Raw genomic sequence first — 27,945 nt, 5'->3', positions numbered from 1 at the left:
AGGAAGTGTTTTAAAAAAAAAGTTATGGGGATGACTTGTTTCAAGGAGGCCTCATTAGTAAGTAGATCCTCTCTGAATAAAGCTACTTTGAATGTTATTTGCTTTTGGATGTGAAAAATCCAACCTTTGCTAACAAGGATGATACTAGCATCACTTTCCCCTAAGTCTCTTATTTTTCTTACTGATCATTACAATTCTTTCAATTTTCCATTACCAACTTTCTGCATGATGCAAGTTTATCGGCAAAAAAGATTCCTTTGCTGGATTATGGCATGGCTCATCTTAGGGTGTTTCTACTCTGGAATAGAATGGGGGGGGGACACTTCTTTAGCATCTTTCATCCTTTAGGTTTCTTGAGCTGTTTTACAAAATGCTGAGTTAATATTCTCTCTCTGTAGTATCTGTCTGGGCAAATGAAGTGGTATCCAAGTACCCAAATACACAACCTTGGATATTATAACCAGTTTCTTAAACTTTGTCATGAATAAGATTAATTCCTTAGTCCCCGCTACAGTATGAGAGATCTAATTTTAACCCATACAGCTACCAGAACGAAGCAGAAGTCAGCCCAGTTTAACATCTGCTCTACAGGACGGCTGCTGCTGGCATTGTAGCTGCCTTCCTGACAGCAGCACGGTACATGATCTAGGTATGGTCTCATGCCCTGGACTGGGCTCAGCTTTTCATCTCCAAGCGCATAATGAGAATGCTGTCCTCTGCACTTGTGCACCAATACTGAGTGTCAGCATTAGTTTATCGTTACCATCAATGGGCCTCATCGCTGGGGCTAGCTTGTGGAAGTGGTGAGAAGCCAGTCTCCATGGCTTTCACTAGAATTCAGCATGAAGGCAAGGTTTGGAATTATAGTTGCATCTCATTGGTCCCATAGGTGGATGGTGAACTTCTTAATATATGTATGTAAATTACCAGGAGAGATTTTTCACTGGGTGTCTCAGTGTTCAGATACTGATTCATTTTAGAGGAAACTAAGTACCAGCAAAGTCCCCCAAGAGTCTTTGCATCTGCAAGAGAATGTGTTTTTTTGTTTGTTTGTTTTTCTCCAGCCTATTGGAATTCCAGTGCTTAGGGAAAATACAGGAAGATTGAACTAGCCATCAATCTTTGCCATTTCTAAGTGGTGACAAAGCAAAAAGGCTACTGCTGGTTTCAACTTCAATTTTACAGGCACAAATCCAACCAGTTTTTGAATGTTCTCCTTTCATCACTAAGCATGAAATACGAGATAACATTCTGCAAACTAGTTTTGTGATAATGTTACAAAGCTGAGGGGCTGCTGCCAGCTCCAGCTGAAAGAGTGACTGCCCAACATGTTCTGTTGCAAGGCTGTTTTGTATTTTGTAAAGGTACTTTATATACCTTTGTGAACAAGTACTTCAGCCACCTCTTGAGTGAGTGACACTGCTGGCCACAGTGCTAAGGTGAATGCTGCTTCTGCGGAAGAGAGAAGGTAAGAGAACAGTATGATTCCTCCCACAGAAGCAACAGCTAATTTTTTTCCAAAGACCCGTGCTGAGCCAGTGCTTTTTTCACCCCAAGTTCAGATATAAAATAACTTTCTTGTAGTCTGATGGTTTTAGAATCCTAGTGGAAACAAAATCATTCTTAAAATAGCACTGTGATGTATTCAGTGTTCGGGATTTGTATCTGCTTTTTACTGGCATTTGAAACACAAGCTTTTCAGTTTAATTCCAGAATTCGGACACTAGTGTTGCTACTCAGTAGCAGGCCATAAAAGAGGATGTTGGGTAGGAATATACAGCTCCACACACCAACAGATTTCCAGTTTCACTTTGGAATCCTTACACCTAAAGAAACATTTTTTTTTCTTTTATATGAGCTAAAGTTAACAAGTTGCAGATTGATTGCAGTAAAGCAGGTAGTTACTAAACACTGATATCAAGTAGCTTGAGCAGAATAAGTAATTACTGTCTAGGAAGATGCAGCTGCTCTTGCTTTTTGTTTACTTTACAGCACTTTAGGAACTGCCATGTAAGTAATCTAGTTCTGAATATGTCTCTGCCTGGCTGCTATCAAATACTTTTAATGAAAAGGCAGAAAATTCTTATGTGGGCAAATTTTCCAGTAATAAGTTATGTATTATTATATCTGTTGATTAGTGGTTGATTGATGCTCCGAACCAGATATTTGATAGACTTTCTAAAAATCTAAGCTGCAAACAAAATTGTGTATGTTTTTATTTCATAGGCACATGTGTAATCTCTTTTGAAACCTTTTAAACTGGAGTCTCAAAAGATGCCTTCTGCAGTACCTTTCAAAGGACATTGGTGTTTTGTGTTACAAGAAAAAAATACTTGAGTTATTTTTCGGGGGGGCTTATTGCTCTGCGTATCTGTTATGTTACTTTTTCTGCTTCTCACATCATTACTTAAAGTCCTGGTCTTCTCAGTCTCCTAATCATTAATTAATCACTTCAGATACTAAGAAGACTGAGGGAATTAGAAAGAAATGCTCTGTATGATTAATTCTTTTCCTGTAAAAGCAGTATAATTCTCTGAGTTCTCAGCTACAAGCCAGGCTTGAACTACTTTGTCAGTATCAGACAGAACCCCCCTAGGTGGGGATAGTGCACAGCTATTGAGCCTACCATGTTTGGTGCTTTGAAATATTTTTTTTGCAGGAGGTTCCACAGAACAATGCTGAAGTGAAAAGCTAATATAGGCGAATACAATGCTCAGTGCACAGAAGCAGAGAAGCTGTCACACTGGTTCATCTGTTCATCTGTACTTTGTCTCTGACAGCAGCTCATAACAGATGTTTAGACAAAGGAAGAGAACAAAATTTGCATGGGTGATTTTCCTTGAGTCTATCCTTGCAGTTTTTGGCAGTTGGAAACTACTGTGATTACGGATTTCCTGAATTGAAGGTTGCATTCAGATTATCATGTTTAATAGCCACAAATTAACCCATCCCCAATGAATTTCTCTAATCTTTTTGATCTTGTAGTTTTATTATCCATAGCACCATCTGAAAATTAATTTAATTTTATGCTTGCAGAGAAGTACTTTCTTTCTGTTTCCTTTGAAATTGCTACATAAGAATTAGGTTGCACCTGTCCACATAGAAACAACACCTTAATGCAAATAAATGAAAATAAATGCTTGCTACTTTTAACCTGCACTCCTGCCTGTATCATTAACTATATCCAAGCCAAAGTCCAGAACTGGGTTTAGCCCACTCTGTCTTACATCCTTCAGGAACTTGTCTCACAGGAGCATCCTGTGGGGATTTACCATGAAAAATACGGTTACAATAGAAATAGATCACATCTGGTTATCCCCTTCCTCTGTACCTGAAATAGGGATAATCAGGTTGCTGATAAGCAAAGAGGCAGACTGCATAGCCTTTGTGGGCTTATTTAATTGAAAGGTCTCCTCTCTTCCTAGAGAGATTGCCAAGTAGAAGACTGTCTTTAGTGGGGCACTTTAAAGAAAAAGGATAGGAAAAAAGTAAAAATGGGGGTGAGACATAAATATGGTTTGTGGCATCTGCTTGGACTTCCCTAGTTGTTTGCTGCTTGCTTGCCTGCTCAGGGCTACAGGCCTAGAAAAGACGGTGTAGGAAAGGCTTTTGTTTGCTTGCTTTTTTAAATAACAATAAAAGTAAATGGTGATAAAAGCATCTAAACAAACTGCATCCACAGCAGGCCTGGATTTCAGAAAATGTGCTTCTGCATTGTCTCTACTTCCCAGGAGGTCATGGATATTGGCAAATTTATGATTCTTTGACTACATTATACAGTCTTCAGTCCTCTGATAGCAGAACTACACTGATTGCCAGAGTAGATTTATCAGACCTCTTGTTAATTAGCTACTTGGCACTCGGTACTTTACAGATCATAGCAGTTAATGTTTCTCTTACAACAGTACAGGTCCCATTATGTCCATCACTGTACAGGCCCACTAAAGGTTGTGAATCCTGCCTGACACGGCCTGTTTGCCATTTGCTACTTACTCTGCTGATCCAGGTGTATATCTAGGTCACTGGAAGGAAACCGTTTTGATAACGTGCCACTGTTAAATCCCACCATAGAGAAAATCAGATCAGGCAGTGTTCCTAAAATGTCAACATTCAGTATTTCACACCTGCTCAGTGAAGGAAGGTATGGTCAGAAAAATTATGAAAAGGAAGTAGCAGCTTTTAACAGTAACCTGTTTGAACTTTCAGCAAGACTGCCAGATATGTATCCCTGATTATCCACTGATCATGCATTTGCCAGGTTATATAGAGCTCTGAAGAGCTCTAATAGCTTCTTCCTTGGGTACTTTCTAGTGCTTAGCACTCAGGAGAGCTTCATGAAACAACCTGAAAAGATCAGGCTGAAATAGCCGTGTTGGGTCACTGGTATTCAACAGAGTGCAGTGATGTTGCAGGTGTTGAAGTGGTTGATTTTCTGAGTATTTTATGGAGTTTTGCCCATTCGCACTTCTCTCTGGAGATTAACTGTCTTTCATTTTGGTGCGAACTAGGACATAGCTAGTAACTGCATCTTCAGGCAGGATATTCAAACCTGGTTATCAGGCTTTTGATCAAAATTTAGGACATGAGGGTGATTGGGTGGAAGGATTAGATAGTATGAACTCTGAAGAAAATTGTTTTCTTTTTTTTTCTTTTACTCATTTCAATGTGTTCTTTTCTGATTACAGGCTGTGTAGGGTTTTTGATCTTTCTCTTCCTCTTCTCCTCTTTTGCCCCTCACGCACCTCCCATTGAGAACCCAAAGAATTGAAGCTGATCTCAGCTGGTCTCTCAGCACAGTTGGGAGAGAGGGAGAAAGAACTGTTTGTCTGTATTAGGAGCCAGTCAGTCAGTGGGACACCATCCAAAAACAAAGTTTAAACATATGTTATTTACTGAATGTTTCCACATGCAGTAAAAATACAGCTACAATTCAAAACAGCATCCTTAAACCATGGAGGAAATGAATCATCCCACAATCTTTTGGGTTGGATGGAGCTTGCCATGTCGAGAGCTATCACCATTAGGACTTTGCCTTCTCTCAGGCTGTCTGCTCTGAGAACATTTAAGGTTCCTCAACACCAAAAGTCTGAATCCTGTTAAAAAAATAAAATAAATTACCTCTGTAAATTACCAGAGGGAGAACTGTAAACACTTTGCTGTGAGGAAGAAGAGAATATTTTGGCATGTCTATTTATAGCATTGCTTTCCTGTGGCTGCACATAATCGAGATGGAAGCTCGACATTCTGCTGCTGAGGCCTTGGTCCTTGAGCAGGGGTTGTGGCAGGCTGGCTTTTGAGCCAAAAGCAGCCTTTCTGGGAAATTCTGTCTCTTCAAGCCTAAATTATTAATGCAGTGACCACATCTGCATTTGTTATGAGAAGAGAGCTGATAGCAAAATTAGAAGGGAAACACTAATAACTCTGTATGTCTCCACATAGATTTACTAAGGAACAGGTATTTGTGAGTCTTCTGAAGAAAATCTCTTCATATGAAGTATGTGAGTCCTGTGCTCTTGAGGAGGGGAATTGTGGGGGATGCAGATGTTGCCTGTGCTTGTGCATGCTAGGTACAGGACTGGAGGAATTTTTTGATCATAGCAGTAGGTCTGTCTCTTTTGCCTGTCAGTATGTGAATGCAGGTACCAGAAGTCTACAGTGGTTGTAGTTGTTAGCCATGTCTTGTGTTTTGATCTTTCTTCCTGAACCAGAAGGAACATTTTGATTTTGAATGTGTCTATTAAGTGAACTGATTTATCTTAATTCTAAGTGGCTTTATGTCTTAGGTGAAGATTATTAAGAGATGGAAATATAATATGGAGCTAATATGGAGCTGATTCGGAAACCAGGAGCTTGCTGATACAGTGAGTTTCTGTGCGCTAAACCCAGGCATCTTCTGCTTCTACTGCAGTCGGGTCGGGCGGAGGCCCTGTTGTGGTCTTGCTGTAAGACTTAAACATGCTATGGTACATCAGTGTAGTAAAAGACAAAATTTCATCTACGTGCTTTTAATCATAAATATTTTTTTATGAAACCCTCCTATTTGCATGTACTTCTCTTATCTTTGGTATATGCGTAGCAATGGTTTGTAGTAAGTTGTTTCACCTGGACGTCTGCAGTAGTAAATGTTGCATCTGATGCTAAACCAACAGTGCAAGGCCTGGTGTTTTGTGCTTCCTTTTGAACTTGTTCTAGGCCCCTCTCTTTTGTTTTCCAGCCCTTCTCCTACAGTTGTAGTGTATTATTCTGCTCTTTGGGTCAAAGATAATGTATTGAACAGACTTGCATGCTGCTGAGGAATGTATTGGCTAATTCTCAAAGGGAAAAATACTTTCCATGAAGTTGCAGATCATTTTCCCTGTACATATGCAGGACCTTGTGGCTGAAGGAAGAACATCTGTGTCATTTCCCTACAGCTGACCACAAGCACATCTTCACTGCCTGATTAATGTTTTGGCTGTTGCCACCAGTTGTCTGTATGGAACATAATAGGTCGTGATAGCCAGATTTTAATGTACTGGATTGTCTCACACAAACACTTCTTTAAGACATGTTTTCAGCACTGAACAATGATTTGTATTGGAATATAATTCAGAATTCATTTTTGCTCACTACTAATGGAAAGTAGTCATTTCTGCTGATCCCTACTTACCTTAGGCTGTGTGTATTTAAGTGCATGATTCAGCTCTCACATATGCTGTTAAGGTAGGGCTTTTAAACGGTTGATTTTATCAGCAGGTTCTTGGCTGAGTGTGTTCTGATCAGGTGGGAAACCAGTATGTTATCCAAGAGTTTCTCCCGTACCATAAAAAATCTTTCTGGAACTGAGCAGAAAGTCAGACCTTCGTGTTGAAGTTTTCACTCTTGGTGCATTGAACTGAATCCTCAGTGTTTACTAAGTGGATCGTATGCAAATGACCAAAGGCAGAGAGATCAGAACAGAGCTGATCTGAGTCATAATGCAAACAAATAGCTGGAAAAAGTGAATAATACTTGGATCATCTGAGTGTTTTAATTTGCTAGGGTGATTTTAATATAGGAATAATTTAATTTATGAAGGAATTTTAATTTATGAATACATAGTGTAATTTGTGTCCAGGACTGTTGATGTGAGTTATTCTTGGAATCAGATATCTATTTTAAATCAAGGAGGAAGCTGTTAAAGGAACAATACCAGTTTGCATATTTTGGATTTGTGACTTGTTGCATCTGTTAAGATACATTGGCTAGGAATACTATTAACTGTACTGCTCCTCATATACAGAGGAAACTGAAATAGCTTATAGGGTCACCATGTTTAGTGTAGGAGGAGGCTTTTGCATGCCAATTTTTCTCATCCCAAAGACACTTTGTTTACTAGCCTTTTCGAGGGCTACAAGGAAATGGACTTTTCCTTAGTTTTATGTGTATGTGAATTCAGGGCTGTCTGGAGACTGAAGACTGATCTTGTCTGTCATTATAGGTATTTGTTAATGCCTATCACCTTGGCAACAAAGCTGAATTTATTTTCAGTGGCTTACTGAAGAGTTAGTCATATGATATACTATTTTGGCAAGGAGGCTGTAAGAAATAGAGAAGTATTTCCTTTTTCAGTATGCACTGTCATCAGCTGTTAATACTGTGCTGAACTATCTTTCCATCTCTATTTTATGCAGTTTTAAATCTCTATTTTTTAGTATCAGAACTTGAATGATTCTGTAATATTTATTCTCACAATCTTTATAAATTCATCAGAGTTTTTATGGGTCTACAAAAGATAAGGAAAAAAAAAAAGAAATGGCTGCTTAGGTGGCATACTTTCCATGTGCCACAGGTTTATGAGTTGAGATGCAAATTATGTTTAATTAAGTAAAACTTAAGGGTCAAAAAGTTTAGATTCTCTTCAAAGTGTAGAAACAGCTAAAGCTGAAGCAAACAAATTCCTTGATTTGTGATATGTTTGACCTCTTTTTTTGGCACTATTTTGGGCAGCAGTCTGGAGTGTACAGCTCTTGCGCTGGATGCGTTACTGCCACGGGTGCAACCAGTTGATTTCATTGGGGCTGGTTGTGATAGTAGAATGGTCTAATTTTGCTCTTTGCAAACCACAGCAGCTTATGGTTTTCCTGGTGTTGCAGCAGTAGTACAGTGGCAATTTACTTATCCTCCTGGTGCTTGATAGAGGTCTTGAATACTATCATAGAATCAGTAAGGTTGGAAGGGACCTCTGGAGATCATCTAGTCCAACCTCCCTGCTCAGCAGGGTCACCTAGAGCATGTTAGATAGGGTTGCATCCAGGCAGGCCTTGAAGATCTCCAGAGAAGGAGACTGCACAACCTCTCTGGGCAACCTGTTCCAAATAATCAGATAACGGAGTCTCTTCTCCTGAGGAGATGTATTCTTCCTTGGAAGCAATCCATATTCTGTAAACAGTTTTTGTCTAATAGTGACTCTGTATTATCAATGATAGAGTGAGGGGGAAGGCTTGTCCAAGGCATTGGACGTGGCACCTGAGCACTCCTGGTGGTGCAGGTGGGGGGATGAGGAGGCAGTGAAGTCAGGCCCTCCCCAGACCAGCTGTGGCACCTTGGGCCCCAAGGAGCATGTGTCCCGTGGAGCTTCTTGAAGCAGGACACCTTGGAATATGCAGTTCTGTCCTGTACCCAGGGTAGGACACTGCAAATCAAGGGCTGTAAATCTAGACCTGCTCTGAAGCAGATGGAAGGAGAGAATTAGCTGGGTGGAAATGCAACCATTGCCTCCAAGGTAAAGTAAGGATTGGTGCACAGGAGGCATTTTTGCTGCATGAACGCTGTTTGGATAGAGTCTATACTAAGGTTTACTGTTCACCCCATATTTTAGAAATTCAGTCTTTATTAGAAAAAGCTATTTGATACTCTGTAAGTATAATCCATTAAAATAAAACATACAGCTTTTGTCATCTAGAAATGCAGAAATGGTTCCAGAAGTAAGCAGCAGGTGTTTTAGATATTCCATGGTGTAATACTAGCTTGGCTGCAGACCTTCCTGTGTGGGCTTTGTTTGTGTAGCTAGTTAAAACAAATTAACTGAACCTATGGTGAGCTAAGGACACTTGAGTTGTAAATGAGGACAACCATATGGTGACCTGTCCTACAATCATTTATTTCACCGTCCTATGTTACATTTAATTCAGCCAAGCTTTCCTGGGAAGTCCTGGGTGGATAAGCCCTTATTGTATCTGCGGGTATATATGTGTGTGCATTGCCACAGTTTAACTGTAACTCCAAAGATCCTCAAAGAAAATGTATGTTTATTTTTTCTCTCGTAAGTGGTCGGTTCATGGAATCACAGAATGATTGAGGTTGGAAGGGACCTCTGGAGATCGTCTTGTTCAACCCTCCTGCTCAAGCAAGGTCACCAAGAGCATGTTAGACTCCTGTCTAACACAGCATCACATCTAGGCAGATTCTGAATATCTCCGAAGAAGGAGATTCCACAGCCTCTCTGGGCAACCTGTTCCAGTGCTCTGTCACTCACTTTTATTCAGTTATTGAATAAAAGCCGCAAGGAGAGTAAAATATTGTATAGCTTTTTTTTTTTTATGTAAAGGAGACTGAGTTCTCTCTCCAATGCATTGTCAGAGAAACAAAAATAAACCCTCCTTTCCCTAACACACCCTTTCTTTAAATCATAATGCTGTTAGTGAAATTATCAGACCACTGGGGTTTTTCAGTTTCTTGTAGACATTCACTTAAAATATCTCTATCCTCAACACAGACCTTTTTTCAGATATATTTATTTAAATGAACCACTGCAATTGTTTTGTTTTTCATCCACTTTTTACCAGTAAATTTCCACCTCTTTTTTTTCCAATTGCACATCTTCAGGGCTCCAGAAAAAGCATCCAGAAACTTCAATGAATGGGTTAAAATATATGTACTCTCTTTGTAGTCTTAGACACATCAGAGTCCAAAGTGTTGTAAGCAAAGCCCTATACGCTAATATTTGCTATGTCATCTGGACAAACTGGCGAATACATATTTATATCCATTCCAACAAATTTAATCTTGCTTTAATATATTTTTAATTAAAAAAACTGTTAAAATATTATCATTACTGCTCTGTACATTTTGTGGTCTGAAATGCTCTGTCAATGTCAGAAATCTGAGGATGTTTTGGTAGAATGTGTGCATTCCTTCAGCTTTGGTAAGCTGCTCTGAATGTTTGAAGTTGAGTAGGAATCAATCAAACCTAACAGAAGAAAGATTTTTCTCTTCTTTTCAATCAGTATTGGATGATATTGCTTCCTAAAAAAGACACTTTAGATAGCATTATTAGAACTTCAGTTAGTGAGAGGTACAAGGATGAGACAGTGTATTTGATGTGGAGAACTAGACATTAGTTGTTCCCTCTAATTGGCTTTGCAGTGTGATGGAACAGAAAGAGTGAGTGATTGTGGGCTCTGTGTCCATAGATATGTCCGGAAATGGAACTGGGCAGGCTCTTTCTTTATAGTTCAGGTGGGGGCACATCTGATCTGAGTACAGAACTGGGTACCCTCTTACCAGAAACAAACTGAGAGAAGAGTAAAGACAAGTGGTAAAAGTACTGATAGCAGTTTATGAGGGGAATGCACAAGTCTTGTGTATAGTGGCTCCGTGAGAGGAGAGCAGGAGGCATGGCCATATAGGTAAATGTAAAGAGCATACATGGAAATACTTAAGGAGGGAGGCAAAGAGAAGTGTGTATTACAGATGGTAGGATGGAAAYAAGAAAGATATTTTGAACTGGATACTGGGGAAGAAAACTACCAAGTCTCAGACAGGAGGCAGTAGAAGCATCTGCTGGGGCTTCTGCAAGGACTTTTAAAAGCACCGTAATAKAGAAGATATACAGCAAGGCAACAATACCACATTGGCTGAGCAGAGAGAGCAGAGAGTCCTTCTGACTCTTCTGGCCTTTTCTCTGAAACACACAGCTTTCAGCCTCAGGAGGATCATCTAATATTTTCTTGGAAAAGCAATATATAAATTCTGCTTTTGATCTATGGGACAATTGGAGTCCCTTGCACATTGTCAGCTTCTGTTGCATATCATGCGTCTATTCTAAGTAGAGGCTATATCCCTGTAATTATTTCTACAGGCTAATGTCCATTATAAGGTATTTTCAGATTGGTTTGTTGTGATCATGTTAACTACACATCTGGATACCATAATACGTTGTTGCCTTCCACTGTTTGCTCAAAACATTGGACTTTTTTTCTTAAATTCTTGTTTTTTCTGCTATGCAGCCAAGTTTCTTTCAGATGATCCATCTGCATGGAAATCCCATTTTCCAAGCCCTTTTCTATTTTTCCTTAAATAACTTTCCTTTTTATAAGATACTGGCTCTGCATAACACTATTTCTATGACTAAGCTGGACAGTTCAATTGAAAGGCTTGAAATTTGCCTTTCCCCCATGATCTCCATCAGGACATCCTTTTCAGTATGGGCCTTGTAATTGCGTCTGGCATATGCCACCAATAAAACATCCAAAGAACAGACTTCTGTGGCTTAATTTAACAATACAACATTTACTGACAGCAGTAATAGACCATACCAGCTGTGGGAATATATTACACTTACTCCTTCTTGACATACTTTAGCTGAATCTTTACCAAAGAACACTATAATATACAATTTAATCATCGTAGGCCTCTTTCCTTCTTTTTCCTGTATTTACATTCTGCAGCTAATGGATGTTGCAAGCTTGGATTGAAGGCAAAACTTACAAAATGCCAAGTTAATTAGAAGGTCAAATCCATTTTTTCCGAAATACCATACCTGCTCATAAGCATATATCTGTGGATTTGAAGTTATCCTAAAATGGGTTGCTAGCAGGGAAGATTATCCTAGGTCTTCACCCTTACTCTGTGAATTTTGCAAAGTTTGGCACTATACAGGTATTTATCAATAAAAAGTCAGAAGTATTTTTCCATTTGGAACGGACCCATCTCTTTATAATGTTATGCTGTCCAGTGATCTTGGTTTGAGTACACTGCAGCTGCAGAAGTCATTCACAGTTGATTTCCGAGGACTGCTAGAACTGACCCAGCACACGGTTAGGATTCCAATTTTTTTTTAACTGCTTTTCAGACCTCTGACACTCTGAACTTCCTTTACAGAGATCAGAAATACCAGCAAGACAAAGACATTGTTTTTATTACTTATTTGCAGTTTGAGAACTTGCAGGGAAATTTGTCAAAGGTACATTAATTAAAACAGAGTTTGCTAAGATGAAATTTCAAAACAAAATGCGTGAGCTTGGACAACAGAGAAAGAAACAGTGTGTCCAGTGAGAGACAAAGAAAGAAAAAAAATATTCTCATGGAGAGAGGACAAAGCACTGAAAAAAATGTCTGATCTATTCCTTGTGAAAGCTTTGTTACGGTCTTAAGGAGGTGAGGGATTTGGCCCTTTATTTAAGCATCTTTTGAGAGATTCTGAAAGCGGAAAGTTCAGACCATCAGTAGTTCTTTCCAATGTGCCTTAAGAGCTAAAGTGTAACCAGCAATGCAAATACATGTAGGCATTAGCTGCATTTCTTCTGGTACTCCTGTCTGACCTTCTAGGATATACAGAGCCACACACCACAGAGCAAGTCTGAACCAAGATTCGTCAATCTCTTGGGCAGTGTTTGGCAGACATGGTATTGCAGGCATCTGCTCGTTGCATCTGTAGGAACAATTCCATTCTCTGGTGAGCATGTATGGCTATCTGTTCCTGAGGTGCCACGGTGGAACGTGGTATATAACTCATTCTGCACATTTCCCTTGTGAAATGTGATAGATTCACTTGCTGAAGTGCATGGAGATTGGATGGAGCAAGCTCTTTACTGGCTGTGTTGCTGGTGGTAGGTTATCAGCATGGTACTATCAGCCATACAATTGTCTTGTGTGGATTTGATAGCTGTCAGAATCATGTCACAAGGTCTTGCTGCAGCCTCGGTAACACTAGGCTGTGAAATTACTGAATTAGCTCTTCTTCTCTTACATACCTAGTAGTCTTACTAATGCTCTCTTGGTAATACATGAGCTGAAATATATTGGTCTGTCTCGAACCCCCCCCCCCACTCTGAGGGGGGAGCTTGTGTTGAGATGTTACCCAGGTGCAAGACACACAAAGCACATATTGAAGTTTGCTTCTTGTTGCCCCTGAGGAATTGAGAGAGATTAGGGCATATTCCTTCCATCCTCAGATTGTATTATATAGACTTTATTGTATTGTTGTATCCTTTTAATTCTTCTCTATTCCCTTTCTCATCGCCAAACTCTTTTTCTCTGCATTCCTTGCTATCTGGACTAGCCTTTCTGTTCCTCTGCATCTCATAAGCTTTCTATTTATCTGCAGTTTTCAGCAGATAAAATGTTGCCTTTGTTGCTGATATCTCTATAATTTCTCCTTCTTTTACTGGCCTTACGAATAGCTATTTGGCTTGTTTGAACATTAATTGCACTGTTGGCTGTAATGGATAGCATATTGTCCTGAATTATTGCCTGTGAGGATTAAACCTCTGTAAATGGCAGAGTTAGTATCTGAGGCTTCCAAGAGGACCATGTGCACAAACATGTTACGCCCCTATATTGCTGAGGGGGTGGTTGTGTTTGCATGTGATAAAAGACTGGTTTCTACAGTGCGTCTTCATTAACAGCAAGAGAAGGAAGGAAGGACTCCCTACAGCTCCTGCAGAAGAAAAGAGCTGTTAGAAATGCTATTTAAGTTGCAGTGCAAACAAGACTTCAGTTATATATTTCTCACCATTTTTTGCACAATGGCTCTGAAGCTGAACTGTGTAAGCTCCGTGTCTGTTGCAGGGCTTGGATATATCGTTACAGCAGCTGTTGTGCTTTCAGCTGTGGTAAGTGAATAACATCACAATTAAACATTGAAAATCTTCTGTTTTTCAATTATTTGTAAGAGTCACATTCTTTTCTAACTCTTTGTAAGGATTTTGTTCAAATTTGTGGTGGGAATTTGGAAGAAATTAAGTCAGGCTGTCAGGAATCAAAACAATAAGTTCATTGTTTTCCGTCTTTATCTGTTTGATATCAGATTTCCGTTTACAGATCAGTTTGGTAGCTAACTTGCTGTTTTGCTTTCTAGTTTGTAACATTCTTTATTTCTGGCTTGAAAGCTGAGCATATTGTACTTCTGTCCATCAGCTACTATGAACTATCTTCTTTGTCAAAATACTGTATGCTGCTAATATAACATTTTAATTTTTTCCACCCTATTATCTGATATGACTCAAAGGCATGCTATAATATGTGGACAAACCCCCTTTGCCAATACTAAAGAAGTGTTTTATTTCTTTCAGTGCTACCAGACTGTTTTTTTTTAAAGTATAGTTATATGAAGCTGCCCATGACATTTGTTCAAATAATAGATAGCATATTGTTAATACATGGTATTAGTATGAAAGTACATGTTTTAAACCAAAATTGCAATGTCCTTCAAGACAGGATGTTTTCTATGTCAGTGTAATTCCTAGAAGAGAAGAGTTATGTAGAAGTACTGAACTAATGTCTCCCAGAGTTATAAACAGAAGAGTTGTAAGAAACATGTTAATCTAACTCTGTGATGATATTCACAACATTTTCCAGAGAGAGACAGATAAGATTATCTGGGTTTTAGGAATCATTGAATAATGGTTGTGCTAGGTATACAACATACATAGTTAAAGGGAGTGTGTTTATTTCCTAGATTCTTGGAACTCATGGAATATTTAGACAAAAGACTAGTCAGCAAGGGAGTTTGTCTGTTATTTATATGCCATATTAAAAAGCAATAGATATAAAAGAAAGAGATGTAATATACAGGGTAAAATCAATAGAGACAGACTTACTGACAAAGAATGGAGAACAGAAAGTCTAGGAAGGAATGTCAGGAGTAAGTCAGGAAGCAGAGTTGAACAGAAGTTTAACAGTGATCAGTTGAGAGATTTTGCAAAATTCAGTACAAGAGAAAATAGGAAACTTTCCACTTGTTGCCTGGAACAATAGTTAAGAGATCAAAGCCTGTGTAATCTAAACAAGGGCTTCCTGTGTGCTATGCATATTGAACAATATTCTCTGTCTTACGTCTAGCCTGTCAGCATGGTGGAGCACGCTGAGTTTTTGAAGGCTGGGAAGGAACCTGGCCTTCAGATCTGGAGGATTGAGAAATTTGATTTGGTACCGGTGCCAAAAAATCTGTATGGAGACTTCTTCACAGGAGATTCCTATCTTGTGCTGAACACCATCAAACAGCGAAATGGGAACCTCCAGTACGACTTGCATTTCTGGTTAGGTAAGATCTGATGGGAGTTACCTTGCTGAACCGGCAGCCCAAAGTGAACTCTGTTCCTCTCACTAATGTAGCATTGTCTAATAAGGGCTACCAGAGGAAATAAGAGACTACAGAGAAAATGCAATTTTATGTGAATATGGTGTTACTAACCTTAAATATTTGAAGTGGTTTCTGCAATCGTAAGTGCAGCCATCTCTGTACCTAGAAGTTGTATTGTGTCACTGAAAGAAGGGCTTTTCTGGTCAAGATGACAGAAGTCATCCCTATCTTCAGAGACTCTGTCAGGTCCATAGAGAAGATTAGGTCTCAGATGAAAGAGCTTTCTCTACATCTAAGGCTTTCTCTACATCTTGCAAAGCCAAGACTCATGAAACATGTTAAAGTCAAAGCTATGTAGGATACAAGTATGATATTTTGTCATGTCTGCTACCTGTCTGTAGCCTTTCCCCTGAAAGAGTGACTGGTAGACTTGAGAGGCAAACTGCTGTGGAACTAGTGCTGCATTAATCTCTATAGCCCTCATAAAGCCTAATGACAGCACCTTGCTGTTGCTTCATCTGTCCATGCGTTTGGCCTCTAGCAGGTTTTCTCCCAGGACAAGGAGAGATGGCAAAGAGAGAATGTATGATGCCTGTCAAAAACATAGCTGTAAAGCAGCAGTTCTTCAGAGGACTGATCGTATAATGAGTCTGCCAGAAAAATGCATAGTTTATACTGCTGATTTAGGGTCATTAATAAAAAATTTGGAAATGGCTATTCTGCAGACCTTTCTGGAAACTTTTCAGAGATTATCTTTTTCCCTAGTATTTTTGCGTGGTTGAACATGGAAGCAGAAACCCCATATTGTCTCCAAGCTGTTGCTTTTTCATTTCTTAGGAGATGAAAGCTCTCAAGATGAACGTGGGGCAGCTGCCATATTCACTGTCCAGATGGATGACTACCTTCAAGGGAAGGCTGTCCAGCATCGGGAAGTGCAAGGCCATGAGTCCTCAACTTTCCTGGGGTACTTCAAATCTGGCATCAAGTACAAGGTAGGCAATCCTTGGGTCTTTATACTGCCAGACTGAATCAAATCTGCAAGAAATTACATGCTGTTCTCTCCTCAGGAGAAGATGGGTTGCCCTTTTGATAGTTACTAAAAAAAATAAAAATAAAATAAAGAAAAAACACTCTCAACCAGATGTTTTCAATGAGTTGGAACTGACAGGGTGGAGAACAACAGATCCCGGGGGAAAGCTTTGGCTGAATTAATAATACACAAGCAAAGCCCCAGGAAATTTTAGAAATTGGGGTTTTGTTTTCCTTTGAGAAGCAGAGGAAAGAACAGTCTCAAGATGTCTGGAATTAATTTAAGAAACAGCAATCTGAGTTAATGAGAAATGCCTACTCAGTAATTTAATAATTTCTCCCCACTTACCTAACAGAGTTTGACCTTTCCAGTCTCTTTTTTCTGTGCTCAGCCCACTTTCTTGGCATTCATAATATTTTGGTAAAATAGAAGAATAGCTGTGGGAATTGCTCTTTCATCCCACTGCAGTAAAATGGAATAGAAAAAGTAGAAACTTATAGCCAAGAATGGTTATGTTTGTTAGAAATCCAAGAGCACAAGGAAAGTGACATCAAGTCAAGTTCTTGTAAAGTACTTACATGTAGTGCTTTTGGGGGAATAACTGACATTAGTCCTATTGCCTAAGTTGACAAGGAAATGGCAAGTATCTCTTTATCAGCAGAGAAAGGGAATACTGAGACCGGGTTAATTTCTAATAGGCAGGACAAAATATGCATTTCCATACACCCCTCTCCCCAGCAGTCAAAACCTTCAAATGTCTTAGCTTATCATCTTCTTTGAATTTGGAAATTTCCAACTGTGTTGTATCTGTATCCCGTAGAATAGATATCACAGGAATTTGAAGAGTGATGGATATATTGATATATGAAAGCCCATACTGGGGCAAACTAGCTCCCTCTGCAAGCTGTTGGTGACCTCTTTCCTGAGAGAGGCAAAAACTGCTCACAGATAGCAAGTTAGTAGAATTTTCAGTTCTTTCTGGAGTAAAAGCACAAGTGTGATTTTTTTTTTTTTCTCTCTCTCTCTTTAGGCTGGTGGCGTGGCTTCTGGCTTCAGGCATGTGGTTCCCAATGAAGTAACTGTCCAGAGGCTTCTTCAAGTCAAAGGCAAGCGAACAGTCCGAGCAACTGAGGTCCCTGTGACCTGGGAGAGCTTCAACACTGGAGACTGTTTCATCCTTGACCTTGGTAGTGTAAGTACCATGTGAAAGACAGGTTTAGTAAACTTTCAGGGCTGGGAGAGAGGTCTCATTAAATAAGTACATGAAGAAAAACTGAAGTGATGTCAAGTGTTAAGCATTCTGAAACATTGTTTGGCTGGTATTTTAACATCTTTCAGGCCTGGCCATACAGCTATCTCACCCAGTTTAGGCTCTGACACTGTGCAGCTGCATTGTCTTTTTCTTTCCCCAGGACATCTATCAGTGGTGTGGCTCCAACAGCAACCGCCATGAACGGCTGAAGGCCACTGTGCTGGCCAAGGGAATTCGGGACAACGAGCGGAGTGGCCGGGCCAAAGTCTATGTTGTAGAGGATGGATCAGAGCGGGAGGAAATGCTTCAGGTTATCCACTTCATCCATTTCTCTGTGCTGGAATTGTAAGGGACGTATGTGGAAGAATGGTTGGGATAGGTAGATAAGCTCAGTACAGGGTGTCTTTACACATGAAGTGTTGGTAGTGAAACCACACTCAATTCATAGTGATGCAGGCTCCCAAAGAGGCTCTGCATCTCTGGGAGATCAATGTATGTTATTTTTGCTGTTGATTTGAAATTTTCTTCTACTTGTTCCTTGTGGCTGGAGCATCTGTGGAACAGAATTTCTCGTGGATCAGCTAGCAATGTTGTTTCTTTCTTTCGCAGGTTCTGGGACCAAAGCCCAGTTTGCCACTGGGAGTTTCTGATGAAACCAAAACTGATACAGCCAATAGAAAGCTGGCTAAGCTCTATAAGGTAACGAGAAACAGATGGACCCTGACAAATAACTTTGTGGAGGGTGGTGATCCTTGCACAATTAGATGGAGCTGGAATGGAGGAGAAGAGCTGATCTGATCTGAGTCCTGCTTCAGTCTAGTTCTACTGTTAGTTTCTTACTAAGTTTTGTATATGAGCCTTGGTTACTTACACTGCATACCCACATGCTTTCTCTTGTCTTTATCAGCATTGCTGACTCCAGCAAGACAGCTGGGACTTCCAGGAATTTTTGAGGGAATGGAATAGTGTGAAACAAATGAATAACGGGAGTCTTCTGTTATGTTATCAGGCTTTGTGTTAGGAAGATGACAAGAATAAATTAAAAAGTGTGAGCCTAGTGCCCTGACTTTACCCCTTTCTCTATTCAGTGAGCATGATGAGCAGTGGTTTTTGAGATAATGTATACCACCAACTAGTATAAGTGCAAGAGGATGTCCAAGTCTTCTTAGGAACCATTTTAGGAACCACTACAGCAGTCTCTACTAATGGTTTGGTGAATGTCTTTTGAGGTGGTTTGTCATGTAGACCTTTATGCATCAGTAAGTACAGAACTTGAACTATTAAACCCACGTTATATAGGGAGACCCATTCCTAGTTACCAAACAGTCTTTTCCAGTTTTGCATGCAGCTGCTTTGCTTTAGGAGATATTTCTTGGCTGCTTTTGCAGCAAGGGTATTACTATTTTGGATCAACCCTTCTTGGGTCCCAGCAGTATCGACTTTGCTGGAAGTTTTTGAAATCTCCATAGTAGATGTTCTGTTTTTGTCATATTGTTGCTGTGTCAAAGATAAACTGTTTGGAAAACAATAGTGCTCAAAGCAGCCAATGCATTCAAGTTGATTTACCTTCTGCTCCCTGAGTTTTGGACTATTGCTGTGTAGTGGGAGGGGGACAGATGATACCTGATCTGTGCCTCTGTACTGTGTTATCACAGGTCTCCAATGGAGCAGGGAACATGGCAGTCTCTCTGGTGGCGGATGAGAACCCCTTCTCTCAGGCAGCCCTGAACACAGATGACTGCTTCATTCTGGACCATGGCACAGATGGAAAGATCTTTGTTTGGAAAGGTATCACAGAGGTGGAGATGAAGGGTATTATGTATGCATAGGATCTAAATGCAGTTACTGACCTTTGTTTCATTCAAGCAGGTTAGGGAAGGGTGTATTTGGTGGTGGTGCTTTTCTAAGTACAGACAGCATTAATGAACTCAGAAATGCTTTCTCCTACTGCTTGCCTGGGGAGAAGGAATTAGAATTTGCATCCAAGTAATAAAACAATTGTCATTTGCTGCTTGGCATCATCTTCTAGCTGGAAGGCTAGGCCCTTCTCCTGTAACAACAGGTAGAAGTGCCTGGGACAGTTTCCCCTCTGGGTACACAGAATTTTAAAAATTTGACCTCTTTTCTCTCTGTTTTCATTAAAGGAAAGGGTGCCAACTCTGAAGAGAAGAAAGCAGCCCTGAAAACTGCTTCAGAATTCATTGAAAAGATGGGTTATCCCAAACATACTCAGGTAAGGAAGTGCAGTCCACATATGGCCAAACCCCCAAACACCACTAAAGATACTTTTCTGTCGCACAGGCCAGAACTTGCACAGAGCACAACTAATGTGAAGTGTCCTAGCAGTCTTTCAAGCAGCTCCTGTTTTGGGAGATCTGCTCTCCTGCAGGGTCATTTTAAACAGTATAGCTCCTGTGTTAACACTGTCCTTACAATAGCATTTCACAGAGTGATTGACGTTGGAAGAGAACATTTAGCCTAACCACCCTGCTCAGGTAGAGTCACCTACAGCAGGCTGCCCAGGACTATGTTCAGATGGTTTTTGAATATCTCCAAGGATGGAGATTCCAGAGCCTCTCATGTTCCAATGCTCAGTCACCCTCAGAGTAAAAAAGTTTTTCCTTAGATTTGGATGGAACTTCCTGTGTTTCAATTTGTGCCCATTGCCTCTTGTAATTTTATCCTGGCACAACTAATATGTAACATTTCTTTCTCTCAGACATTTTTTTTTATCTTTTCCCAAACAGTGAAAAAGAGAGGGCATAAAAAAATCTGTCTTTGTTGTTTTGGGGCAGTGATTTTAAGAGCTTAGCTCCTCTTCAGCCTTGCTCAAAACTCACTTTAGACAAAGTCTGTATCCCATAGCATATTCTGATATCCATGCTGTTGATTGTAATGGTATATAACTTTCAGGTATAGTTACAGAAAGGCTTAAGAAAGGCTTGCAGCAAAAGACCCCTTCAAACCAGGGGTCACAAGCAGAAGAAAATACATGGCTTGTGAGGTATCTTTTCTCTCAGTAAAGATCTACTGAGTATGGTAACAGCTGGTGGAACTACTGGTTGCTGTCTGGCACTAGTAGGACCTGCGTGCCAGGTGTGTTTGGTATGTTTGCTACCTGTCACTTTGCTGTTAATACTACATTTTGGTACCAAACATTGAACTGCTGCAGCTTCTGAAGAGTTGTTCCAGGCAATTATCTGTCAGCCTGAAACCAGAATTTATGCTATGGCTAGGAGCAGCCAGAGATGGGACCATATATGATGTGGGGTAAGGCTGCTCCTCAAAGGTTGTCTCATTTGTTTCAGGTCCAAGTCCTCCCTGAGAGTGGTGAGACACCTTTGTTTAAGCAATTCTTCAAGAACTGGCGGGACAAGGACCAGACAGAAGGACTGGGGCAGGCTTACATTTCTGGTCACATTGCCAAGATCGAGAAGGTACCTTTTGATGCTGCCACTCTGCACACCTCCAAGGCCATGGCAGCCCAGCATGGGATGGAAGATGATGGCTCTGGCAGGAAACAGGTAAAAGGGTGTCAGGAAGAAGGCATAGAATTGATGATGTCTTGGGGAACCGCTTGGGTTTACCCACACTGTAGCTGTTAGAACAGTTCCAGGAGTACTCCAGATTTAACAGTACTCCCGAGACAAGGCACATTGCTTTTACATTATCACTTGAAAGCAAATTGAATTCCAGGCACCTACAAGTGCTATTTGCCTTCATGGTAAGCAATGTCAGAATCTTTTTGGGAGGGGTTCCAGAAGTGTCTTTGCTACCTGATGGCATTCCTGAAAGAACACTGAGATAGACAGAGGCCCAAGACTCACCAATGCTAAACTTTCATAAACTATGAGATTCTTGAGATCCCTACAGCCAAGTAGTGTAGATGAACTGTTATTTTAACCCTAAAATTGTCCTGGAGTGATGCTTCATCAAACTGTGGATCCAGACTAATTTTTCTCAGCTTTCCTCCTTTCCTTTGTTCCAGCTTTTGCCATTATGCATGTGGAGGTGATTGTCTCAGAGCATGTCTCATGCACCTATATGTAGGTCTTTGTGCCTAGAAGCTGTGCTGGAGATGGATTTTAAAAGGTTAAGTACTGGGTCTCATCCCATACCCATGGCCCATAGAGGTCCTAGGTATCATTAGGCTTTTCAGAAGTCCCCAGTAAGGCTGATAGCTTCCTGGCTGCCCAGAAGTTGAAATAATCATGTCAGATACAAAACTAGCATGAGTGCTGGCAGTGCTAGTAGTCTAACTCACATTTTCTGCAGTGATTCTGATCCTTCTGATGAACCTGGTCAAGATCTGGGAGCTAACAGTAGGACAGCTAAGTTAACCTTGCTTCCAGGCCTGGCTGAAAATTTTGTGGAAGTAGTTGGTGGGTGGGAACGCCAGTGTTTTATCAGGTTTTGCCAGCAGGTGGTGCCATAGGACTGCAAGTTTAGAAGGCTGGATTTGGGAAGAAAACAGCACGTGAGTTCTGTTTACTGCTTATTTTGCTGTCGCATTTCACTTGGAATATTTCTGTTCCTTTCCTTTGCTGCTCCTTTTCTAGATCTGGAGAATAGAAGGTTCAGAGAAAGTGCCAGTGGATCCGTCGAAGTATGGCCAGTTCTACGGTGGGGATAGCTATATTATCTTGTACAACTACCAGCATGCTGGAAAACAGGGACAGATTATCTACACTTGGTAAGAAAATTTTCCAGTGCAAGGCCACCAAGCACTGGGGCTGTGTGGGGCCTAGAGATCAGTTCTTTGAAAATGGATCACTGCTGGTTGCCACTTAAAGGAGATCTTTGGGGAATAAGATTTCACCCTGGATAATCTTCTCTTGCAAACAAAACACAGCCCAAGATCTGAAATGTTTTGTTTGAAGTGGCACAATGTGGGGAGTTACTATGCAAACATTTTCATATTATTTTTAAATACAATGTGAAAGAGTGCAGTCTGTGTAGGGGCTGCATATGTAGTTTCTGGTAACAGTACTACTATGAGATAGGCATTAAGATACTAACAAATCTGTGCTTATTATCTGGAAAACATCCCTATTTTTTCTTCTAATCACTATATTATTGTATAAGATAGTGGATTTCTCCATCATGCTGACAGTAAAATGCTGCAGGGTTTTAGTAACATCAAGGTTTTCCTTATTTTTTTTCTCTTGATCTCTATAAGATGTGAGGAAAAAAATACTGAAAATACGATTCTAAAATTTTGCCTTGTCTTTCAGGCAGGGTGCTGATTCCACCCAAGATGAAATTACAACTGCTGCATTCCTCACAGTACAGTTGGATGAGGAGCTGGGAGGCAGCCCTGTACAGGTAAATAAAAAACAGTGTGAATAAATTAGATATGCATTGCTTTCATGTACCTCACAAGTGGTTGTGAGCCTTCTGTGACCTAGCATTACTAATGCTCAGGAGTTAACAGTCACCATTTTATACCAATCAGTGCAATTGTTGTTGGCCAACAGAGCTTGCTAGGAGAAAGAAAAGGAACCACCTTGGTTGTATTTAGTACCCCTTTTCAGGGGCAGCTGGATTGATGCAGACTGCAAACTCTTGGAATCAACTAAGATATCTATTTTTATTCTTAGTTTAAAATTGGATTGAGAGAAAATGCATGTGACTTGGAGAGCCTTTGGCATTCAAGGGAGGAATAAGAAGCAAGCAAATAGTTTATGAAAATGAAATATTTCAGTTAGATTTTCTAAACTGAAGCCAGAAAAGGTCTGACATTGAAAGGGCTAAACGGCTAAGAAACAGTGAGAAAGGCCAATACATTTTAAAAATGGAAGAGGGCGTATTTGTAATTCTTAGAAAAAATAGTAACTTATCAAAATGCATGATCTGTCCTGACATCCACTGTATCAGAAAAAAAGGATGCTTAGGATCCTATTTATAAGCTATATGATACCAAATGGTAGTGGACAAACCCAATCGTATAGTGGTAGCAGCCAGCTGCAGTGGATGTGTTGGGGAAAGGCTGTGTGCCTTAACTACACTCCAGCTATTCTGCAAGAAGGCTTTGAAAATGGCCAGTGTGTGACAGGATTTTTGACTGTTACTTGCTGGCCTCTGTGCCAATGGATCACTCTTCAGTTAAAATGAAATGACAATTTTGAGAGCTCAGTTTAAACACTAGTCTGTTTTTGTGTAGGAAGTAATAACTAAGCTCCCATGACCAGCTGGAAACATGGTGTTAAAGGCCATTTCCAGCAGATCTTGTGCTAGTCTTTATCAGCTTAAAACTGACAGTAAGGTTTTTGTTTGTTTGTTTGTTTGTTTTTTGTTTGTTTGGTTTTTTTTTTCTTTTTAGAAACGAGTAGTGCAAGGAAAAGAGCCACCTCATCTGATGAGCATGTTTGGTGGAAAGCCCCTGATTGTTTATAAGGGTGGCACCTCTAGGGAAGGAGGCCAGACAGCACCTGCACAAACACGGCTGTTCCAGGTCCGATCCAGCACCTCAGGTGCTACCAGAGCAGTAGAGGTATGTGGAAAGAGAGCCAGATTTCATGTGCTGTGCGTAAGTTGTGGTAGGAACGCGATTACTTCGAATAGAACAAAGGCCGAGTTCTACTTTCTGATGTAAACTGAAACACACTTCAAAACCTTTATAAATTGCTAAGAGCATCCCCTTTTCCTATGGATAAGTACTGGTAATCACTATGTTTTCATTGGTTTATTAGTGTCATCTTGATTATATTTAAACTCTTTTCTCTTACGTCTCCAGTAAATACTGTGCCCCCTATACAGTGATACTTTTCAAACACTGTTGAAAACAATCAGGATCTGCTGTGGAATATCAGGATCCATTCTAAGTGTGTGCGACAGCACTGCTATCAGTGAACAATAAAGTGCTAAATATCTCATACAAAAATAGAATTTTTGCCCTGTGTCTTGAAAAAAGAAAACCCCAAACCACATAGTAACAAAAAATAGATAAAGAAATCATGGTCAATAGCAATAGGCAAGGCAAGGAGAAATGTCTGCACCAACTTCCTAATTTTCTAGCTTCATGATGGCATATCTTTGCTGATGTAGGAAAAATTTTGTCAATTTATCAGCCTAGTGGCAGGGATATTTCTCTACAAAGGTCTCCTCAGCAAGTTCTTAAATCTCCTGTCATAACCATTAAGATCTGGCAAAGCGATAGCTCCAATATTCTTACCATATGTCACATGTATGTGTAGATTAGAGAAACACACATTTACTTTTCTCATATGATTAGTCCTAGCTCATTACTCAGTAGACAAATACACAACATCTCTTGTAACTCTACATGCTTGCATCGAATGTCTTGTTTGAAGTTTATTCAACAATAAGTACTGATTATTATTTTGAAATAATGAACTCTGTGTAGAGGATGGTTACAGCTGACACATGCAATGTTCTTTCTTTTCAGCTGGATCCTACTGCCAGTGAGCTAAACTCCAATGATGCCTTTGTCCTGAAGACTCCCTCTACTGCTTACCTTTGGGTTGGCCAAGGAGCCAGCAATGCTGAAAAATCAGGAGCACAAGAGCTGCTGAAGATTCTTGGAGCTCGCCCAGTACAGATTTCTGAGGGCAGAGAGCCAGGTGAGGAAAGCACAACTGAGTCTGAGATTATTTTCATGTAGCTGCACTTTGTCTGTGATTGTTTCATGGATATTTTATCACCCAGAACAAGGAAATGTGGATAAAGGCACAGAACAGCTCCTCCAAAGTGTCTTCATTATGCTTACTAGCACACTCATGTTGATAGGTCCTCCACACTTTCTAACTTAAGACAGAGAACTGCATGACATGGACCATTCTGCTGTGTGGAGCCTTCAGGTCCTATTCAAGCTGTACTGCTGCTTTGGATTCCCTGTGTGGTTGGATCATCAGTATCTTGTTTTCTTTTGCAGATAATTTCTGGGCCGCTTTGGGTGGAAAAACTGCCTACCGTACCTCTCCCAGGCTGAAGGACAAGAAGATGGATGCTCACCCCCCTCGTCTTTTTGCATGCTCCAACAAAAGTGGGCGCTTCCTTGTGAGTGTCTGGGATGACAGTTGATTCCTTCTGAGAAGGCTAGGAGAAACTCAGTCCCAGTCTGCTCCTGAGTCAACCAGTAGGCAGTCTTCTGTTGCAGTGTTTCCTCTAGAAGGAATGCATCAGCACCATTTTTTTATAGGTGCAGCAGCTAGCTCTTATAGCACTGTTACCAGGCACAACTTTCTGCACCATCAAGCTGGTCCTCCCTTTGTTAACAACTAGCATTCAAACTACTCTAATTTTGACTCTCATGTTTTTCAAATAAGAAGAGGCAGCATTGAACATCTTATGCACGAGAGAAAGACTAATGAGATTCATAGGTGATACTAGAACCTGTGTGAATTGCATTTCCTCTGCTGAGATAAAATGGTGCTTGGAGTAGGTGCTCATCTTTTAACTTTGTTTCCAGATTGAAGAAGTTCCTGGGGATCTGATTCAGGATGACCTTGCTACAGATGATGTTATGATCCTTGACACGTGGGACCAGGTATGTCACACTTCTCTAATGAAGAAGGAAGCAAGGAATAAGCAGTACTTGGCTGTAGAGACTCAGATTGCAATGGCTCGAAGAGTTACTGCATCTTAGCATCCTTTGATCTTCGGACCTGAGAACAAATCATCACCTCACTAATGACACTGAACAGACCTTGCAAGCAGCATTTGAGAGAAGAGTTGCTGTCCTGCCGCTTCTTTTGGTCAGCTTATAGGCTGAATAAGACAGACTTTTGTGTATTATAGGCACTTTCCATGTCTGTTAACTTCTTAACAGCAGCATCGTTGTCCTGTCCTGTCTGTAGACAATTGACAATCGTTGTCAGGATTCAACAGTTTAAGATAATGACATGTCTACTGTTACTGAAAACAGAGGTCTTATTAGTGGCTGTGTGAAATCAGCCAAAAGGCAACTTACAGATGAATTTTGTATCTTTTCTATGTAAAAATTATATTCAAAGATCAGCTAGTTCTTTCTAATATTAAGCTAGTATATAATTTGTTCATATATTTAGAAGTTAATGCAGGTAAACTGTAGTCAAAAAGCTACTTGTTGGCTAGCGGTAGCTCTAGTCAATTAATTCAGTGATAAGCTGGTCAATAATTCAGACACCTGAACAAATATTCAAGTTTTGTATCATAGTTGTCTTTGCTTACTTGAGCCTTTGCCTACCTTATGCTTTCTTTCATATAGAAATTGTTGCTGAAGCAATTCATATGACTTGTTATTTCTAGGTCTTTGTATGGATTGGAAAGGATGCACAGGAAGAGGAAAAGACTGAGGCCTTGAAATCTGGTAATGCCATCATGTTTTCCTCTCTGAAATAAACCTCTTCTTTTCCTACCATCTGATCATAAGGCAGGCAATTTCATACTCTGAGAAACATGTCTCAACCAGTGTAAAATTGAATGTTGTGATTAACTAAAAAGATGAAATATATCTGGAAAGGATACCTAAGATCAGCAGAAAGAGGTGCAGTTGTCAGATAGACTGTGCTCAACTCAACAGTGAAAAAGCATCCTTGTGTGTGTAAGCAGGTATAGATTGCCACTGTCTCCTTACATCAGCCTGTGTTGCAGGAGTGGCGGGAACTGATTCTGGAAAGTTAAATCTCTGATATGAGTTAAATGATCACTTTGCCTCTGACCATATCTGATGGCATTTTTACTGCTTGAATTGTAATGTTCACTAGAAATACTTCTGTGTAATTTGCATGCGAAAAGAACATTTTATAGTCTTAAGATAAACTTTCTAGCTACTAGCACCATCTTTTAATAGATATAGATAAAACCACAGAGTGGAAGTTTATTTCTTTAAAAGGAATGATCTGAAAGTAATCTCTTGCATGCATTTAGCTATAATCTTTTTTTTTCAGCTGTTGCTTCATAAGAATTATTTTCAATGGGATTTCCTTCTCTTTGTGTATTTACAGCTAAACGATACATTGAGACTGATCCTGCCAGCCGAGACAAGAGAACTCCAGTCACACTTATTAAGCAAGGGTTTGAGCCTCCCACCTTCTCTGGCTGGTTCCTGGGCTGGGATGATGACTACTGGTCTGTTGATCCTCTACAGAGAGCAATGGCAGACGTGGATGTCTAAGCAAAAAGGGAATTGTTTGGGGCATTCTTTTTGAATAGAGCAAGTCTAGTGCCTTCAGTGCCTTCAAGAGCTACTTCCTCCTGCAGGATGCACATTAACAAGGCAGTGATTTTAATAGCCAATGAGCTGTGCAATAATTACCAAAACCAATCGTTGCCCCCTCCTTGCTTTGATTACATTTAATACAATAAAGCTTCTATGGAATATGTGAAGACTAAAAA

At 40.1% G+C, this 27,945-nt stretch overlaps 1 protein-coding gene across 2 annotated transcripts; it reads left to right on the top strand.

The window, feature by feature from the left end:
- GSN (gelsolin) lies at nt 1-27,945 on the top strand. Of its 2 annotated transcripts, none has more exons than XM_085310833.1 (17): nt 1-57; nt 15,085-15,286; nt 16,163-16,317; nt 17,386-17,547; nt 17,768-17,917; nt 18,217-18,306; nt 19,263-19,395; nt 19,752-19,840; nt 20,916-21,131; nt 22,167-22,300; nt 22,842-22,932; nt 23,930-24,100; nt 25,016-25,190; nt 25,502-25,626; nt 26,039-26,116; nt 26,857-26,917; nt 27,555-27,945. In XM_085310833.1, exons 1-17 carry the CDS (start codon nt 25-27, stop codon nt 27,722-27,724), a joined length of 2,235 nt encoding a protein of 744 aa, XP_085166959.1. In that variant the 5' UTR covers nt 1-24; the 3' UTR covers nt 27,725-27,945. The 2 variants fall into 2 exon arrangements, with proteins under 2 accessions (XP_085166959.1, XP_085166958.1); XM_085310832.1 differs by lacking the exon at nt 1-57 and adding an exon at nt 13,634-13,856.

The sequence above is a fragment of the Rhea americana genome, unplaced genomic scaffold (genome assembly GCF_003343005.1).
Source record: "Rhea americana isolate MKP2758 unplaced genomic scaffold, rheAme1 scaffold_328, whole genome shotgun sequence".
Taxonomy (NCBI): domain Eukaryota; kingdom Metazoa; phylum Chordata; class Aves; order Rheiformes; family Rheidae; genus Rhea; species Rhea americana.
This window is presented reverse-complemented; position numbering and strand designations above follow the sequence as displayed.